Source organism: Perna viridis, chromosome 9 (assembly GCF_037379345.1).
Source record: "Perna viridis isolate PV_CMFRI_1.1 ecotype Kerala chromosome 9, ASM3737934v1, whole genome shotgun sequence".
NCBI lineage: Eukaryota > Metazoa > Mollusca > Bivalvia > Mytilida > Mytilidae > Perna > Perna viridis.
The window spans coordinates 5,035,461-5,053,805 of NC_142453.1; the positions used below are offsets into that span (position 1 = coordinate 5,035,461).

The following is an 18,345-nucleotide window of genomic DNA, read 5'->3' on the forward strand; positions in this document are numbered from 1 at the left end:
TCCTGTTTCCTGTTACATGTTTAAAAAAAAAATGGGTCAGTAGGTTGGGATTTAATTTTATTTTATTTACTTATTTATCCAAAATATTCATGGAAAACAATTTTAAAAAATATTTTAACCCAGATTTTGTGGAAATTGATCAATGTTAGGTTGTTTGGTTGTACTTTTTGTTGTTTAACAATATTCTTCAATAAACAATTATGCCAATTTGTTATTTAGCAGTGTATTATGGGAGAGTTCTTCGTGATGTCATCACTTACCTGTGATTTGGTTTTGGTTGGCAAAAAAACATTGAGTGGCATAGGGTATCAACTTTAAATCATCATAACTTTTGCATTTTTAAAGATAATTGAAAAATTCTTTTGGTTTCCAACATTGCAAATAAAATTCTTTTTATCCATGGAATTTTTAAATAAATATTCAGTAATGAGACTATATGTACAGAAGATTTTAATTATAATTTTATATAAAAATAGAGGTTTACATATGAATATCACTGCAAATTTATTTTTTCAAGTAAAACAGTTATAAATTCACAAACATAATATGAATTATTTTATCTAAATGAAAAATTTTACAGAACCAAAATTGGATAAAAAATAACAGTTATAAAGTTCTGAAAATTGGGATTCTGATCATGAAATTGTCAATTGTTTATTTGCCAACCAATTTGACACTTAATGATATGCAAATTAGTGAATATGACATCACTAATGAGATTGGCGAACTCTCCTATAAACATTATAAATTTAGATAACTTGAAAATAAGTCAATCTGGGGGGTCAAAGCATGAGTCTGTTGGGTAACAGGAAACAGATGTAGAATTTTATCTGTCCCCTAACAAACACACACCATAGATATTCTAAAACTTGAAATAGACTATTCAAACATTTAAACATCACAAAAAGCCCATCTAAATATGCAACAATTGATAATGAAAACACACATCGTTAAATAAGATAAATATTTAAAACGGAAGTATGCATTCATGATCGGTTGCATGTCCTCACATTAATTACAATGCACGACCGAAATTGCTTAACACAAATTATCTTAATCATTTATGAACTCATCTGGATTTTACCTTGTGTTAATGAAAAATTGATAAGTGAACTTTGTACACATTATTATCGTTATAAAACAAATGAACGTGACTCCATTGAGTTTCAGTGAGAGTACTGATAAACTATTGAAGTCATGAGCGGAGAAACTTCTGCATTGGATCCTTCAGTGGTCGTTCCAAGCATGGAGAAAGACTTGTATGAATTGGAGATTTTGAGGCAGCCCAAACCAGGTCCCCTGGATGCCTACAGAAATAAAGCATCCTTTGATTGGAGAAACATGAGAATATTTATGGACGGTGAAGAAATTTTACGTTTCAAGGTGATTATAATTTCTCAACTTATCTGAATGAAGCATGACCATTTAGGCATTAGGTGAAAAAAAAATGCTGCAGCATACGTCATTGTAAAATTTTGCATTTAAAACACTGTTGTAATTTTCAATTAAGTACATGTATGTATGAAATCTCCAAGATTGACAATATTGCAAGAGTAAGGAAATCTTGTATTTGCCCATCTTTATGTCATATTGCTTCTGAAATTGTTCTGTGGATTACTTCCATTTTTGGTAGAATGGACTTCAAACTTCTCCTTTGAAATTGCACCAGTGGCTGATCAGTGAACTTTGACTTGCATGTTGCTTTTTATGCTTTTGTACAAAATGTACATAGTGCCATAAGAACGTCTGTTTGTGAAGAGGTGGTCTTGTGCTAGCATATGCTCATCTGGATTTAATCTGTTGCCATGTCTTCAGAAAACCAAGTTTGGTAGTCACTGTCTCTCTGCCAATCACACAACATATGTGAAAGAGCTATCACTGGTAGGTTTAGAGTAAGAAAAATGTGTTCAGGTGGGATAATGCATTTTCCCATGAGTTGTTGCTTCTCTTAGCTCTTAGATGTAGCTCATCAAACCTTCAACTCATTGTGTCAGGCTACAAATGAATAGGTGCATTCAACAATGTAGTAGTCCAATGCAGGGTTTGTTTGATCAACATTCTCAATCTGAAATGCATGTAATACTACCTTTCTCTGAACAGCAATCAATCAATCAGTAAAAGAACAGAAACAACATATATTTGTTTATGTACATTGTACATCTGTACCATAATTAAACACATCTAAACACTCTAAAGTTGGCAATGATTTTACTCCCTTGTCATGCAGTCTTACATGAATGCTTAATTAGGTATTAATTAATGATTCATTCTTGTAATAAAATTCTTAGGTTATGATTAAATCTGTAATAACATGTACATTGTACAATGCTGGAATAAGTTCAAAAATAACCTGGTATTTTACCTTTGCAGAACAAGATATGGACAACGTTGGAAAAAGATCCTGTGTTTTCACAGTCACTCGTTACAGAGTCTATGGAAGAACAAAGGAGGAAGACATTTTTACGAGTGAAACGTTTATTTGAGTACAATATGATCAATGATGACGAAGTTTTTAGTAACCCACTCAAGCATAAGATATTCACAGACTCTCTAGGAATGTACGATTGGTCAGTAATGGCCAAATTTCAGCTAAGTGTAGAATTTACCGGTGGAAGTATAGGGGCTTCAGGAACAACTAGACATGCTGATATCAGCCAGAAGTTTAAAACGATGGAGGTTATTGAACTTTTGTTACAAGTGTTTTTTCCTTTCTACCAAAAAAATATAAATAAGTTTACTGCTGAAAGCACTGAAAAGAAATTCTAACATTTATTTTATTTTGCAGAAAAATCTGAAAATGTATAAAAATTAGTAACATCAGTCATCAAAATATATATATTATCTTTTTTTCTCAATATGCTTATCATTCATTGCTATAATTTTTTGAAATGATGTAGAATTCATTGCAATAAGAGATATGAAATTTGAGTATAAACCTGAAAGATATTTATTAATGTCATAACACTCATATTAATGTATAGAAAAATTTATTGAACCAGGATTAAATGGATAACATCAATACAACATTATATTATTCATAAGGTAGATGAGATTTAAGTTTTACCAAAATTTTATTAGACTAGCGTTTGGGGGGTGTAAAATTTGATGATTTTGAAGCAAAAAGGTATACAAAAAATTTTGCCATGTGATGATAAGAGTTACATGTATGCCGAGAATTAATATTTTAAGGAAATTATTTGATATTTTTACACAAAAATTACCTGCTACACGGTATATACAGAAATTGTCTTCCAAGTCTTATAGGGTAGTTGGTAATCTTTTCCAGTATTTTGGATGTTTTTCACTGACTGAGTTGAGCCATGGTAGTAATACAAAGGCAATGAGAACAACAGCTACGTATGATCCTAAAACACAGGTAGGTAATACGAAGGCAATGAGAACAACAGCTGCATATGATCCTAAAACACAGGTAGGTAATACGAAGGCAATGAGAACAACAGCTGTTTATGATACTAAAACACAGGTAGGTAATACGAAGGCAATGAGAACAACAGCTGCATATGATCCTAAAACACAGGTAGGTAATACGAAGGCAATGAGAACAATAGCTGTTTATAATCCTAAAACACAGGTAGGTAATACGAAGGCAATGAGAACAACAGCTGCATATGATCCTAAAACACATTTAGGTAATACGAAGGCAATGAGAACAACAGCTGTTCATGATCCTAAAACACAGGTAGGTAATACAAAGGTCATGAGAACAACAGCTGCATATGATCCTTAATCACAGGTAGGTACATGTAATACAAAGGCCATTAGAACAACAGCTGCATATGGTCCTAAAACACAGGTAAGCAATGCAAAGGTCATGAGAACAACAGCTGCATATGATCCTTAGCTACATATGGTCCGAAAACACAGGTAAGTAATACAAAGGCCATGAGAACAGCGGCTACGTATTAGCACAAAACATAGGTAGGTAATACAAAGGTCATTAGAACAACAGCTACATATGGTCACAAAACACAGGTAGGTAATACAAAGGTCATGAGAACAACAGATACATATGGTCACAAAACACAGGTAGGTAATACAAAGGCAATGAGAACAACAGCTGTTTATGATCCTAAAACACAGGAAGGTAATACGAAGGCAATGAGAACAACAGCTGTTTATGATCCTAAAACACAGGTGGGTAGTACAAAGGCCATGAGAACAACAGCTGCATATGATCCTTAATCACAGGTAGGTACATGTAATACAAAAGCCATGAGAACAACAGCTGCATATGGTCCTAAAACACAGGTAGATAATACAAAGGTCATGACAACAACAGCTACATACAAGCCTAAAATATAGGTAGGTAATACAAAGAGTATCATCTGATTATGTGAACTACATTTCTAATACTTATGAAAAATAATTGCTATTGTGCCACATTTACTTAAAATATAACTGCTAAAATTAGGATCAGTTTCATTTTTTTTTCATTCCATCGAATTCTTTATTGTCATAACAATGGTTTGCAAGATGATTAATGGCAGACAACTTTCATTTCCGTAAAAGGGTTGTTTGATACATAAAATGTATGTATGTATTTCATCCTTCTGTAGTCTACATTGATGTCCAAATGAAATAAAAAAGAATTACTATTGATCAGGATAAAATTTAAACATTAATTTAAATGGATAACATTACAACATTATATTATTTAACTAACTTACACTTTTCTATTTAGGAATTTGTACTTAATACACCAGACTTTGAAGCGACAAAAATTTGGTCGGGTAACATGGGTAAGACAGCGACACATGCCCTGACATACTGTCAGTTATACACTCCTGACGGTAAATGCCATGGTTTACATTCCTTCATTGTACCAATCAGAAATCCTGATACACTGACGGCCTTCCCAGGTGTGGTGGTCGGAGATCAAGGTGAAAAACTTGGACAGAACGGACTTGACAATGGGTATGTCTAACTGTAAAGATAACACTTGGTAGTAAATAAAAAGTATGATAAAGTTGTAGATATGAAAGATAATAAAGCAATGAAAAATAAAATAAACATTAAACTGCAGAATAGATTGATGAAATGGGTTCATGTTTGACAGGAAATGCATTTTGCTCTCTTGGAGATGTGCACTTGTGTCCTAAAACTGAAGTACCAGTCCACTTAAAATTCAGACACTGCCAATGGTGATTCACAGTGAAGAAAAACCCACTAAACGAACTATGCTTGTCAGTCTACTTATGCTATACTTTCACATAAAAATAATCTTTTCTGCATTAAGATCTTTACTTTTTAGAAAATCAGACATTCATCTCACTCTAATATCAACCAAATGTAGCCAAATCAAGAACGATAACTCTTCCAAAGTGCAAAATTTATGTACGATCTATATAATTTTTATCTTAAAAGTGTGACAACAAGTGAAAAACTAAGACTGGCTACGTGATCAGTAACTATTTCTGAACAAGAAGTCTTACTGAATTACTGATTTTTAGAAAGACTGCTACTTAAATATTGGTGAGGTCACAATTTAAAATTACATTTTTCCTCAGATGATTTAGAAACAATTTATAATTATCTGTGTTCTTCTATCTGTCAATACTTTTTGTGAATAAAATATATACTTATGGGCAAGGCAGGTTTTTTTTCCAGGTAGTCTTAATAGAGAAAATTAACATAGGTACATATTTGAAATTTATCTGCATCACTAAAAGAGAAATTCTTGCCTGGTTTTATAAAATAAATCACAAATTTAGATTTTCCTGAATTCCTTTCTCAACTCAAATTTCGACCTCTCAAATCGCTGGAAAGTGAAAATATGAGCAAATTCTTAACTCAAGAATTTTTTTTTTATTAAAATTAGGCCAGATCTTGTAGCCACTGAATTCTGTCCATCTGTGACACATTGGGGTATTTACTTTGTGTTGTCTGTTGTTCATTGTGTTTCTAGAAAATCAAGAGGACAATTACTGGACCAGTGCACCTGGTCCATGCTCCCAGTTTTTAGTGGAGGCCAAGTTACTCATTTCCTTTTGTTACTCTGTATGTATTATTATGGTTATTTTATGTTCTTTGTTGTGTGTGTCTGTTGTTCATGTGTGGTCTTCGTCCCTGGATTACATTCTTTTGATTTCCGCTAGAATCTTGGTTCCTGTGAGTACTCTTTAAAAATTATTGATCCATTATTATTGAAACATTGCATAGTTTTTATACACATACTGAACATATGCACTTTCAACTGTGGAAAAAAATTATCACTTGATAGTGAAGGACGTCCAGATACGATGTCATTCTAATTCAATATTTAGGTACTAATGGTTTTACTGTTGAATTGTTGTTTTTCTTTCCAGCTTCATGTCCTTTAATAACTACAGAATTCCACGAGAGTACCTTCTAAACAGAACTGGTGATGTTTTAGAAGATGGCACATATGTTACTCCATACAAGGTAGGTCAAGGTCAGGTTTTCTAGAATTCATGATGTATTTGGTCTTTCATTTGGTACATATACAAGTAAAATGCTGCTGTGACAACTTTCACAAGTCATTGGATCATTTGTATTCACTATTTTACATCAGTCTTATATAAGCATCAAAGTAACTTGGACTGATTTTGTTCTGTTTCAAAGAAAAGCTTGAAAGGCTTTTGTGAATATAATAGAAATATATCACCGACTAAAAGTTATGTCCCTCACCCTAGTGTACGTAAGAGGTTGGAATTCCGTTCCTCCATACCCCAACCTCTTACTTCCGAGTGCCATATTGCATAATGCTGGTTCGGCCATTCCTTGAAATCGGCAGAATTATAGGAAGCTATTTTCCATTTAAAACGTTTATACAGTTTCTTTACCATTACATTAACATTACACAGGAGAAGGTGACTAAAGAAAAACAATGACCTACCTGATGAGAAAATCCAGCAATCCTGGAAATCCTTTGTAAAAGCTGTTAAAATGAACTTCATATTTGGTTTTTAGTTTTTTGAGTGTGTAATTCCTGTTGATAAAGAGTAATCAAGGGAACCAAGGTTAAAGCGGTAATCAAAAGAATGTAATATAGGGACAAAGACCAGACATGGAAAACAGACACACACAACAAAGAACATAAAGTAACTAAAATCATACATACAAAGTAACAAAAGTAAATGAGCAACTCAGACTCCACTAAAAACTGGGAGCATGGACCAGATGCACCGGTAGGGTAAGCGTCCTCTGCTTTTCTAGAACACCCACCTAGTTGCTCATAAAAAGTCAAGTCCGGAGTAGACAAACGAGGAAAGGCAAACTATGACCCGTTGAATAAATCATTTTTCATGGTGCTGATGGATATATCATAACGATCCACAAGTTCATGATGACAACCATAAAACTTCTGTAGTGATGACGTCAATCTTGTAACAACATAACTCTGTTCCAGAAGCCTATTTGTTAGACTTATAGCGCGATACAAAAAGTCTGCATAGTTTCGGCAGGCTCTGGCATAACGTATGAGTTGTGATAAGAACACTCCATATGCAGGAGCCGAAGGAATGTTGCCAGAGACAAAAGGAAAGTTGACAATTCTGAATGAAAAGTCATCACGTTTGTCGTAAAGTTTGGTCAATAGTTATCCTTTACCATCGATTTCTAAGTGTAGGTCAAGATATGAGGCTGACTTCACAGTGTCTGTAGTATCCTTTATCTCAAGTTCTTTTGGGTAGATGCGATATATCAATATTACGGATTTTAAAATTTGCAAAATGAACATATCAAATTAACTAACGAATTGCCTTTACCAACTTAAAATTTGTTTTGTCAAAAATATATTGTATTCCGTAAAATTAGTGACCTAATTTAGAATTGCTGGTCATTTTGACAACTGTCTTCATTACCAATGTTTTCTAGGTATTTAACAAATATTTAGGATTTTTATAGTTTGATTTCCAGTAGGTTAAACTTCTTTTATGTAAATAAAAGACATAAAGTATTTTAAAACACATGTTTAGCTAATTAACATTTGCAGTGGCTTTCAACATGTCAGATGCTAGATGTTAAGATGGCACCAAGTCAGAAAATAGCTTGCCAGACAATCTCTAGCATTGCTGGAGTAACCCTAGGTCTACCTCCTTAAGTGAAGTATTCTTATCAGCCATACGATTCTGGTTTACAGGATCCAAACAAAAGATTTGGAGCATCCCTAGGCGCCCTGTCAGGTGGGCGTGTTGGTATAACAGGGATGTGTGTGTGTAACCTTAAGTTATGTATGCCTATAGCTATACGTTACTCAGCTGCCAGGAGACAGTTTGGTCCACAGGACGGAGAGGAATTACCAGTGTTAGAATACCAACTACAGGTAAAGCAGACATTTTAAACTGCTTTTTTAAGATTTTTAAGTTTTGAAAATATATGAGAATAGGTAAATTTATGAAGACTTAGTTAACTTGACTCAGCTTTTCAGTTTGATTTACTTGGTCTCAAAGTTTTTCAATTTCTATAGACTTCATAATAAATTTGATTTAAAAAATAGACACAATAAACTTTTATTATTCTTTTAAAAAGTAGCAGTCTGTGGGAGATAAATGTAAGTTTTTTTTTCTAAAAATAAATTACAGATCTGTATGCAGAAAAGACAAAAGTTACATAAAATATGGCTTATGGAGACCAAAAAAAAATTGAATGTTTGGTGTTGTTTTCTGCACCATGAATTACCTCTATCATTGGCAATGTGTGAATTTTATATGGATTGGTACAAAAGTGGAGTTCTTTTTTTTTTAAATTATCAGAACAATTGTTAACCAGAGAAAGTTTCAAGAGTTCATTTATGCAAATTACTTGAATCGCAGAGTATGGACCAATCGATGTTAATGGTGCCATAGTACCAAGCTAGGTTATACAAAATAACCTGGTTTGTTAAAAGAGAACCAACCAATCAGAAAGTTTGTTACAAATCAAATTAAATTATACTAAAATATACCTGTATATCTTTACCTTATTTCCAGCAATGGAGGTTGATACCATTTTTAGCTGCCACATACGTCTTGGAACATTTCTCTGATTCATTTTTCATGGACTTTGTCAATCTAAGAATTGGTATTATGATGGGTCAAAGTTCAGAGGAACAAGCAGAGCTAGGTAAAGAGATCCATGCCTTGTCATGTGCTAGTAAACCACTGGCTAGCTGGATCGCTAGAGATGCTATTCAAGAATGCCGAGAGGCCTGTGGTGGTCATGGATTTTTCTATGGTAAGTATAGGACTTATGATAAGATTCTGTTGAATTTTGCAGGAAATGTATTTATTCTCAATAATATAACAAAGACTGTTGCCAAGAGAGTCTAATTAAAATATCTAAGATGTAAGGTTTCATAAGTTTAGATTTTGTGAAAAAAAATATGTTTAAGTCTCCAGTTTACTATCTGACATGGGTTTGACTTCAGATACAAAGATTACTTTACAAGAGTATTAGAAAGGTTTTTTTGGTCAATATAATGATAATTTGATAAATGTGTGTATGTATGTACGGTAGTTAATGGAGTAGTTACTTATTCCAGACTAATGTGAGAAAGGTGCTACCTCAAATGCCAGCAAAGTATTTTTTAAGTTTTATAATGAAGTTGTATAAAGACAGTGCTAGCATTGTGCTAAGAATGTAATTTGCCATTTGTCCTCTGTTTGGTCATGTGATCGAAGAGAAATATCATGGTTTTCTGATTTTATGTTCGGTCACATTGGTATTACATGTAAGTGTTTCACAGAACTTGACTAGGTAAACTGAATTTGATACCTCTTCTGTACACGTATTTGCCAGCTTTGCAGGGGTTCAAATTTCATTGTTCCAAGGTCCATTTCCCTTAATTTCTGATGAAAGACCTTTGAAATTTCTTGATCTACCTTAATTATGTTTACTCTTATTGAGGACCGTTTTACTTTCTTATAGAAGGCATTTTATTTAGATGCAAAAAAGTCCAGGACCTTTCATTCCTGAAAGTAAATTTTAACCCCTTGGTGGCATATGAAAAAAATATTCTTTGCCTTGTTTGATTTTTATTTTTATTTCAGTAAACAGACTTGGTGTTTTGCGAGGTGATAACGATCCTAACTGTACATACGAAGGGGACAACAATGTGATATTACAACAGACAAGCAATTATCTTCTTACCAACCTTGAACAAATCAGAAAAGGTTAGTATATTATCGGTTAAGGTTCATATTAGAAAGGTCAGAGGTCAAAATGACATTTACCTTTATGGCTTTCATGAAGAACATCATAGTATGATTTTGATAAATCTTCACAATCTTGAATGTTGTGTATATGTATGTAATAAGTTTGTCAATTATTACAATTGTCAATTTCTTTCACAGGCCAGTTATTCAAATGAATATCTTCATCTTATTATACAATGTACATATTTACTTTTACTGTTTTGCCTTTGTCTCTCATTCCGTAACAAATTAACAAGCGTTTTTCGTTACAAATTTCTCAGCTTTTGTAAATCACAGGCTGTTGATATTATACAACACTTCGTATGGGTATACTGATTCATGGAATGGGTTTTTTGTATACAATAGACATCTACTTCCTGTATGCCAAACAAAAAAACTTGAATTTTCCTCATATAGTGGTAATACACGTTTACAAAATCGCTCTCAGCTACTATTATTCACAAGTTGCTAATATATAGTAAATTCGACTTATCTTTGTTTTTTTTGTCGATTTTGGTCAAAATTAGGCAATTCTACTTATACTTCAAATCAACTAATAGTCCAGAAGATACGGTACTAAGCTTCCTATAGGGATGTTGTATCGTCGGATGCATTTCCACACTCATATGACATCTACTTCCTGTTTTCCAAAAAAACATGAATTTTCCTTGTATCATGATGAAAATCAGGGATATCACTAGTCAGTCTTCACTCACAAATTTCTTATTTTATACATAAGAACATTTTTATTATTTAGGTAGAAAGGTTGAGAGTCCTATTGGCAGTATTAACTTCCTGAACAATATTGATTCCTTATTGAAAACTAAATTTAACTGTAGAAGTGTTGAAGATTGCATGAATCCAAATGGTAAGTATGGATTCTTAATTAAGCCTGATGTACATGTATTTTTTTGTGGAATTTGTCATGCATCTCTGAAATTTGTGTGTAAAAACTAGATTTGTTATTCAATTTTGGCAATTTGCAGAATGACAAATATTTTTGTCGCAATGTTAACATACTCAAAATAAATCATTCAAGGGTAAATAGATGAAGCATAAAAGCAGCAACTTTTTTATAAGTTCTTCAGTTCAGCAGAGTCCTTTAAATGAGGTAATGATAATTTTGTGTGTAGAGTTTAAACAGTTTGTCAGAATTGTAGGTGTTCATTAGGAATATTTGGCAAGTCTTTGTAAATTTGTATCGTGCTCAGTAGTTTTGACCAAACTGTAGACATACTTACTCCTTATGAACATCTTGAAATAAGTTCAAAGTCAAAGGTCACAGTAGGAGGGGTAATGGTGGATCCAGAGGGAGTGCAGGGGGTTGACACTCCCCTTTTTATTGAAAAATTTGTCATTTTCATTTGTAAAAATTGACAAAAAATGACCAATAATGTCCTAACACCCACTTTTTTTTTAAGATCCTCATCTGGCACACACTCCTCCTTTTCAAAGTGTCTGGATCCAGCCCTGAGTGGATGACATTCTTCACATTGTCCAAGATATACATGACTAAGGAAATTATACAATTAAAATGTCTTAAATAAAGTTATCAGTCCTTTTATCGATTGTTTCCAAAGACTTAACTGTACATACATGTATACTTATCATATGAACATCTAGAAAACTATTGTTTTCAAAGGTCAAAGGTTAAGGTTGCACTTTACATTACTGTGTTTATGACTTCTTCAGGAAATCATGCAGTTGTAATGACCAAATAAAATTTATCAGTCCTTTTAACCTCTATCATTTTTACAGTTCCACTGAAAGCCTATGAATGGTTAGTAGCCAGATTACTGGTTGACAGTGATGTGAAACTGAGAGGGGAGCTGAACAGAGGAAAAGATAGTTTCTCAGCCAGGAATGACAGTCAGGTCTACTACTGTAGGAGTCTTGCTATAACTTTCATTGAGGTAAATATATTATGGTTAATATCTAGTGGTATACATCTGTCTGTCAATGTATCTTATGATAACTCAATACTTTTATACCCTCTTCCCCAATTCCTTCAGAAAAACTGGAATTTGTTGGGTGAAACTTTCACACATTCTTTCTCATGACACCATTGTGCACCTCTTATTTTGTGTTTCCATCTTTTGGTGTTTCTAGGGAGGGGAGTGGGGGTATACAATTAGTCTATGGTTTTTTGTGGAATGTTTGTCTTTTCAGAGTGAAGTTTCTTTTTATATTTCATCACTTTTCTTTTCAATGCTTTAGATTTAAATCACCTAAAAATGGGGAATGGGCATAATATGTGCTTTTTTATATTGGTATAAATTTGCAGTTTGAACTTCATGAGTGATGAGTCTCCAATGTCCCAGGCTAGTTATAAATTAGTGAAATTTGGATTACTTTAGATGGGCAAGGTGTGTACACTGACAATTTTAACTAGAGGCAGAAAATGTGTGATGTGTATACTATTATCATTTAAAAAAATTAGTATTTGTGAAAGCTTGTCATTGTAAACTTATGAAACAAAAAGAGCCAAATTTTATTCATGCTGATGAATTGTAGAATCAAGATTTCCTCAACTTTGATAATTTCAGCATACTGTCCTTGAGAGATTCTGTAAATTATTGACAGAGGGAAAGAATGGAGTTGCTGTACCAAATGAATTAAAACCAGTACTTACTAAGATATGCACACTGTTTGGACTGTGGAGATTGGAACAACATCTCACTACTTTGTATCAAGGTACTGGTTAATTTAGGGTTGTATATAATTTATGATTACTTATAAAACTTTTATTTGTATTTGTTAGTATATTTTTGTCCCCTGCTGCTACTTGGAAAGGGACATAGAAATACTAGTGTCCGTGCATCTGTCCTACACACTTTGTGGACCCAGTTTCTCAGAAACTGCTCTACAGATTTTAAAATTTTGTAGGATTGTTAATCACCATATGTAGTTGATCATATTGTGCTGCCATTTTGATTGGACCAATTTTACAGGAGTTATGGGACTTTGTTGAATTTGTAGGAAAACTTTGAGGATGCAACTCCTCGGAAACCACTCAGTGGATTTTGTCCTAATTTATTAGGATTGGAGGTTTAGTTTTAGAGACCAATAGGACCCCTTCATTTCTGATTATATTATTGTATCCTATTAAAATGGCCAATGTCTAACCACAATAAAAATTCCAAGCTGTATTAAGCTCAGGTTGTGTGTCCATACTTTCGCTAACTGTTCAGGTTTGAACCTCAGTGGTTGTATCAAGCTTTGCCCTGGGGAACATTTTTTCCTTGTATGGCACATAATATATGATATCCAGATATTTTTAGGTCTGTTACTGAACTTGTTCATTTTAACAGAATAGTTATTTTCAAGTATCATGGCATTTTCCTTTCATCTTTCAAATTTATCTAACAACATAATTGTCAATCATGAAAATTTCTTTGAAAAAATAGAAACATTGAGTAGAAATATAGAACAAGATAAGGAAAATCATTTAGTTAATCACTTATTTTTCTTATCATACTCATTCAAATGGACAAACAATTATTTGATGAAGATGTTTGCAAGAAGAATGTTATTTAATTCTGTAGGTGGTTACCTAACTGGCAGCCAGCCTCCCCAGATCATCAGAGAGGCCATTCTGAGATTGTGTATTGAGCTGAAGGATCAGTCTGTGTCTTTGGCTGATGCTGTAGCTCCCACAGACTTTGTACTGAACTCTCCCATAGGAAAATCTGATGGCGAGGTGAGTTTTCATTTTCTTTTGTAATCAATTATTTTTTTGTAAAGTAAATTTATGGAAAATCACAGCTTGAAGAATTATTTTATTTGAACAGAGAAGGACAAAGTACAAAATAATGGCAGTTCAAAACAGAAAATACTATGAATGTATTAATTTTCGCAGTGTTCTAGTTTTTGCTATTTTCTTGGTTGACAGATAACGACGAAAAATTGTGCCTGCGAAATTAATTTTAACACTATACAACACTAATCATTTTCTAAAGCACTAAAATTGATACCTGTGTATATCATCACCTGACAAAATCTACAGAAATTAGTAACTGAGAAAATAAATGTTTGCAGTATCACATTGTTTCAAAGAGGTCAAGGTGAAAGGTCCTATAAGACATTAAAATACAGAAATTAACTAATTTGGACATTTCTCTGAATAAATCTGTGATAATTTGTGTCTGTTACTTTATACATTTACTGTTCAATCTCTTCAACAGATTTATAAGAACCTGTACAATGCTATGATTAGTACACCAAACTGTTTCGAGCGTCCTGATTGGTGGGAAAAGTTTGTAAACAAACCAGAGATTGGATGTCGAGCAAAGTTATGAAAACTTTTAGGTGCATTAGAAATAAAACTGAATCAAAACAATATTTATTGTACTAAGCTGTATGAGGAACATTTAAAGAGTTGCCGGAAAAAAACACTTTGCATATGTCCTTCGAATGGGTTGTGATGTTGTATTAAGGGAGATAAATCCCTTGTTATATATATTCCATTGACAACTTATTGATTATTTTTCATAGATAATTGATAATTTGAGCAAATATAACAGAAAAACCAACTTTTTTTGCAATCAATATTTTTTTTTTGCAAGAGCATACATAGTGTAAACATACATCTTCATGAATACCTGTTTGTATTTGAGTTTATCTGCACACACCTTTTTGTTAACAGAAAAATGTTACTCTAAACTAGTAAGATGAAAATACCAAATAAAATGTCCCTGGAAATAATTTGCTTTATAATAAGTGGAAAAGATAGGTACAGTGGAATTTATCAAAACCAAACCTTTTAAAAAATGAGAAACCCATCAATACTGCACATCTTCTTAAGTCATTCCCATGTTTGATCAGAGCAAATCTCATTTCATTTCTGTGACTGATTAAATATATGCTTTAACTGACCCCATACTTGATCAGAACAATTTGATATGGTAGTTTGGTTTGGATTAGACATATTTTTTTACCAATCCTTTAATCTGAAAGAATTTAGGTTTAGACAGATTTAACCGAAAAAATTTCTTGCCAGAAAGGTTTGGTGTATACAGGTTTCGCTGTAAAAAGCTTTAAGTCAGGATCAGTTCTGAAAAAAAAATTGGTTTAGACAGGTTTCGCTGTAAAAAGTTTTAAGTCAGGATCAGTTCTGAAAAAAAATTGGTTTAGACAGGTTTCGCTGTAAAAAGTTTTAAGTCAGGATCAGTTCTGAAAAAAAGTTTTGTTTAGACAGGTTTCGCTGTAAAAAGTTTTAAGTCAGGATCAGTTCTGAAAAAAGTTTTGTTTAGAGAGGTTTCATTGTTTAAATCCTTCCATCAAAAAGGTTTAGCAGAGACAAGGTTTTACTGTATAAACTGTGATTAGTAGATAGAATTGATGCATGCTAAGGTTGCTTGTGGATTATATTTATATTTTGGTTTGTATCTAGTTTTATTTATTACACACATGACTGTTAAATGACTATTTTTTAACCTACTGATAATTTATATTGAATGTTTTATATATTGTTATTAATACTGTGTATCCAGAGTCGTTATCTGAATGAACAAGTTGTATTAGAATATTTAATTTGTTGACATTTTATTGACATTTGTTGAATGGTCATAAGGGGAACAAAGAATCAATACCCATAGTTGTCTGCTATTATCTGAGGCAAAGCTGAGGGTAATAGTTGATATCGAGAGGTAATAAGTTTTGGTCTGAATAAAAAATAAAATGTTTCATTATACTGAACCATAATAATATGTTTTTAATTCTGTATTAACAAGTCGTATTAGAATATTTTATTGTTAACATTTAATAGACATCATTAATGGAAGACATTGTATACATTTGTTGAATGGTAATGAGGGGAGCAATAAACTAATTACCCCAATTTATCTACTATTACTTCAAGTAAAAAATTTACGGAATGAACTGTTGACAAATGTTTTATTATACTGAACCATAATCATGTTTTCACAATCCATTTATGAGAGAAGTGATTTATGGACTATGACTGTTGGTTGTTGTGTGGTTATGCTGTATTAGATTTTAGCATTATTCAAGGATAAACCCTGAGAATAAGTCCAAGCTATATATATTAGCTTTAGATAGCTTTTTTTAGAGTGCCTCTTGGTTGTATTTTTATGCAGAGTTTTGTTCTTATTGTCTCATAGTCAACTTTTCCATATTTCATTATTGTACCCACCACACAAAGTGGCAAGGTATTATGTGGTATCATAAAAAAAATGTGTGTTTTTTTTTCATCCATTTGTCTGTCAACAGTTTCCAGATGACAACTTTAGAAGATATTGAAGGATCTTTTTTTAAACTTTATATAGTTTATATTGATTATCATAAAATACAGAACAAGTCCCTATTTCAGTTTAATCAAATTATTTACAATAAGTAATGGCCATCCTAAATTGTTTTTTCTCCGCAAAATTTGTGGCAGTGTGGCAGGCTATTATTTGTTGTCTCATTAGATGCTATATTTTTTACTCTATAAACTCTGCCAAATTTACAGGATAATGTACAAATGGATTTATGTGTTCCTTCAACTTATCTGCCTTTTTCACGACACACACACGCACAAACACACAAATTGAAAATTGTTATAATACTAATCAAAGTGTTTTTTTATATGTGAATTGAACTTTTTTCTAATTAGAGGTAAATGTAAAGCATCACATAATTGGCAGATGCATGAAATTGGAACCCCCCTTTTTTTGTTTGAACTTTGTTTTATGGGTTATTTCAACAGCTTGATGTTAAAATAAGTTGTCAAAAGTACTTTTTATCATCAGTCATTTTCTGAAGTAAGGTTAAATTGTGGTTATTAAAATTAAACATTTACTGATATACATTGAAAGGATCTTTTTAAATCTTTTCTTTGTTTACAGTATTGGGATAATTTTACAGTACTTGTATTTTAGTAGTAGGCTTGTTCAATGATAAATCTTAAAAGGATTACTGTTCACCCATTGTTGTATGTCCATATTAATAAAGTGTACTTAGAAGTTGTCAAGTTAGTACTATACAGCCTGATGTTACTGCTTTGTTTTAGATTGAACAAATTAGTTGTAGTGGTGGGGGGCAGGATTAAATGTAAGCAATGCTCAATTGTTGAAAACCTGCCCCCTCCCTAGAAACCAAACAGAAAATAGTTTAAGTCATTCAGATAGAAATACAAATAAATGTTGCATAAAAGTATCATTTGGTAAAATTGTGTGATCAAAAAGATTTATCAACTTCCATTCAGCAGTTTGAGATGAGCTGTGACAGAAAAACAGATGACAAGAAGACCACATTTCAAACAGGTTGTATAATAAGGCATTGCCTTACTTGCTCCTAAAAACATTTTGTTCAGTTGATAAGGCTAACAGCAAAAAAAAATTCAAATGGTAGCTCCGAATTGAATAGTGAATTGATTGGTAGTTACCAAACTTTGAAAACAAAATAAAGAATCAAGTCTGAGGAAATGCTGAATGGTTTAAGCATTTAAGGATAACAAGGATTGTGAAATCTTTCAAGATCTTTCATGGTAGAACAGTATCAGATGGGTCAGTGTTTCGTAATGAGACATAAGCATTTGAAAGGATTTCTCTAGATTTTTCATAGGTTATGTCTTAATATGTTTTATCGGTTAAAACACTGTATAAATAACAAGGATCTCATTAAAAAAAATTCACAAATAACACCTTAAGGTTTGTTTAATGAAATTATGAAAAGAAAAGTGGGGTCAGTGGGCAACAAATTAATACTATTCAGTGGATAAAACCATAGGAGTCCTTAAATCTGACCAAAAAAACAGCGAACATCGTTAAATTCATAGCAGAGAGTATCATACTTGAATTCTATTCTTTTTTATCCATCTAAAATCAGATACTTTCTGCGATTACCGGTATTTCAAACATATCTAGATTGTAAAATTGGTTTTATAAAAGTGGCCCTTAACTTTTTGTGGAGTATATTATTATCTTTTTTTGGTAGCAATAAGGCCAAATATTTAACCGTTATCAAAAGCTTATTGAAAATTTTGGTGCTTAAATGATGTTTAAGAAAGGGGTCTTCTTTTTTCATACCCTGTCACACAAAATGCCATAGTATTACATGACACCTTTGTAAAAGTTGCGTGTACTGGTCCCCGACGTTTCTGGATGATATTAAAGGAGAAATTGATCGATCTTTCTCAAACTTTGTATAGCTATCGAATATAATAAGTCCGAATTTCAAAAGTTATGAC

The 18,345-nt window shown here is 32.5% G+C and overlaps 1 protein-coding gene across 5 annotated transcripts; it reads left to right on the plus strand.

The window, feature by feature from the left end:
- The first annotated feature begins 1,062 nt into the window (after positions 1 to 1,062).
- Positions 1,063 to 17,127, plus strand: LOC148606414 (peroxisomal acyl-coenzyme A oxidase 3-like). 5 transcript variants are annotated; one of them, XM_088546235.1, is made up of 14 exons: positions 1,063 to 1,383; positions 2,371 to 2,676; positions 3,287 to 3,326; positions 3,381 to 3,430; positions 4,703 to 4,935; positions 6,327 to 6,423; positions 8,123 to 8,305; positions 8,952 to 9,195; positions 10,011 to 10,133; positions 10,912 to 11,022; positions 11,913 to 12,067; positions 12,701 to 12,848; positions 13,700 to 13,854; positions 14,339 to 17,127. In XM_088546235.1, the coding sequence occupies exons 1-14, from the start codon at positions 1,198 to 1,200 to the stop codon at positions 14,450 to 14,452; spliced, it is 2,145 nt and encodes a 714-aa protein (XP_088402361.1). In that variant the 5' UTR covers positions 1,063 to 1,197; the 3' UTR covers positions 14,453 to 17,127. The 5 variants fall into 5 exon arrangements, 4 of the variants coding, with proteins under 4 accessions (XP_088402361.1, XP_088402360.1, XP_088402364.1 ...); XR_015915369.1 differs by lacking the exon at positions 3,381 to 3,430 and having other exon boundaries at positions 1,064 to 1,383; positions 3,287 to 3,376; positions 14,339 to 15,351; positions 15,411 to 17,127; XM_088546234.1 differs by lacking the exon at positions 3,381 to 3,430 and having other exon boundaries at positions 1,064 to 1,383; positions 3,287 to 3,376.
- Positions 17,128 to 18,345: the final 1,218 nt, after the last annotated feature.

Bases quoted from the DNA above. Each gene is read 5' to 3' on its own strand.
- LOC148606414 (XM_088546235.1), top strand. From the start codon at position 1,198: ATGAGCGGAGAAACTTCTGCATTGGATCCTTCAGTGGTCGTTCCAAGC. The intron at 8,306-8,951 runs GTAAAGCAGACA...CCTTATTTCCAG, and splicing joins TGTTAGAATACCAACTACAG to CAATGGAGGTTGATACCATT. The intron at 9,196-10,010 runs GTAAGTATAGGA...TTTTTATTTCAG, and splicing joins TGGTCATGGATTTTTCTATG to TAAACAGACTTGGTGTTTTG.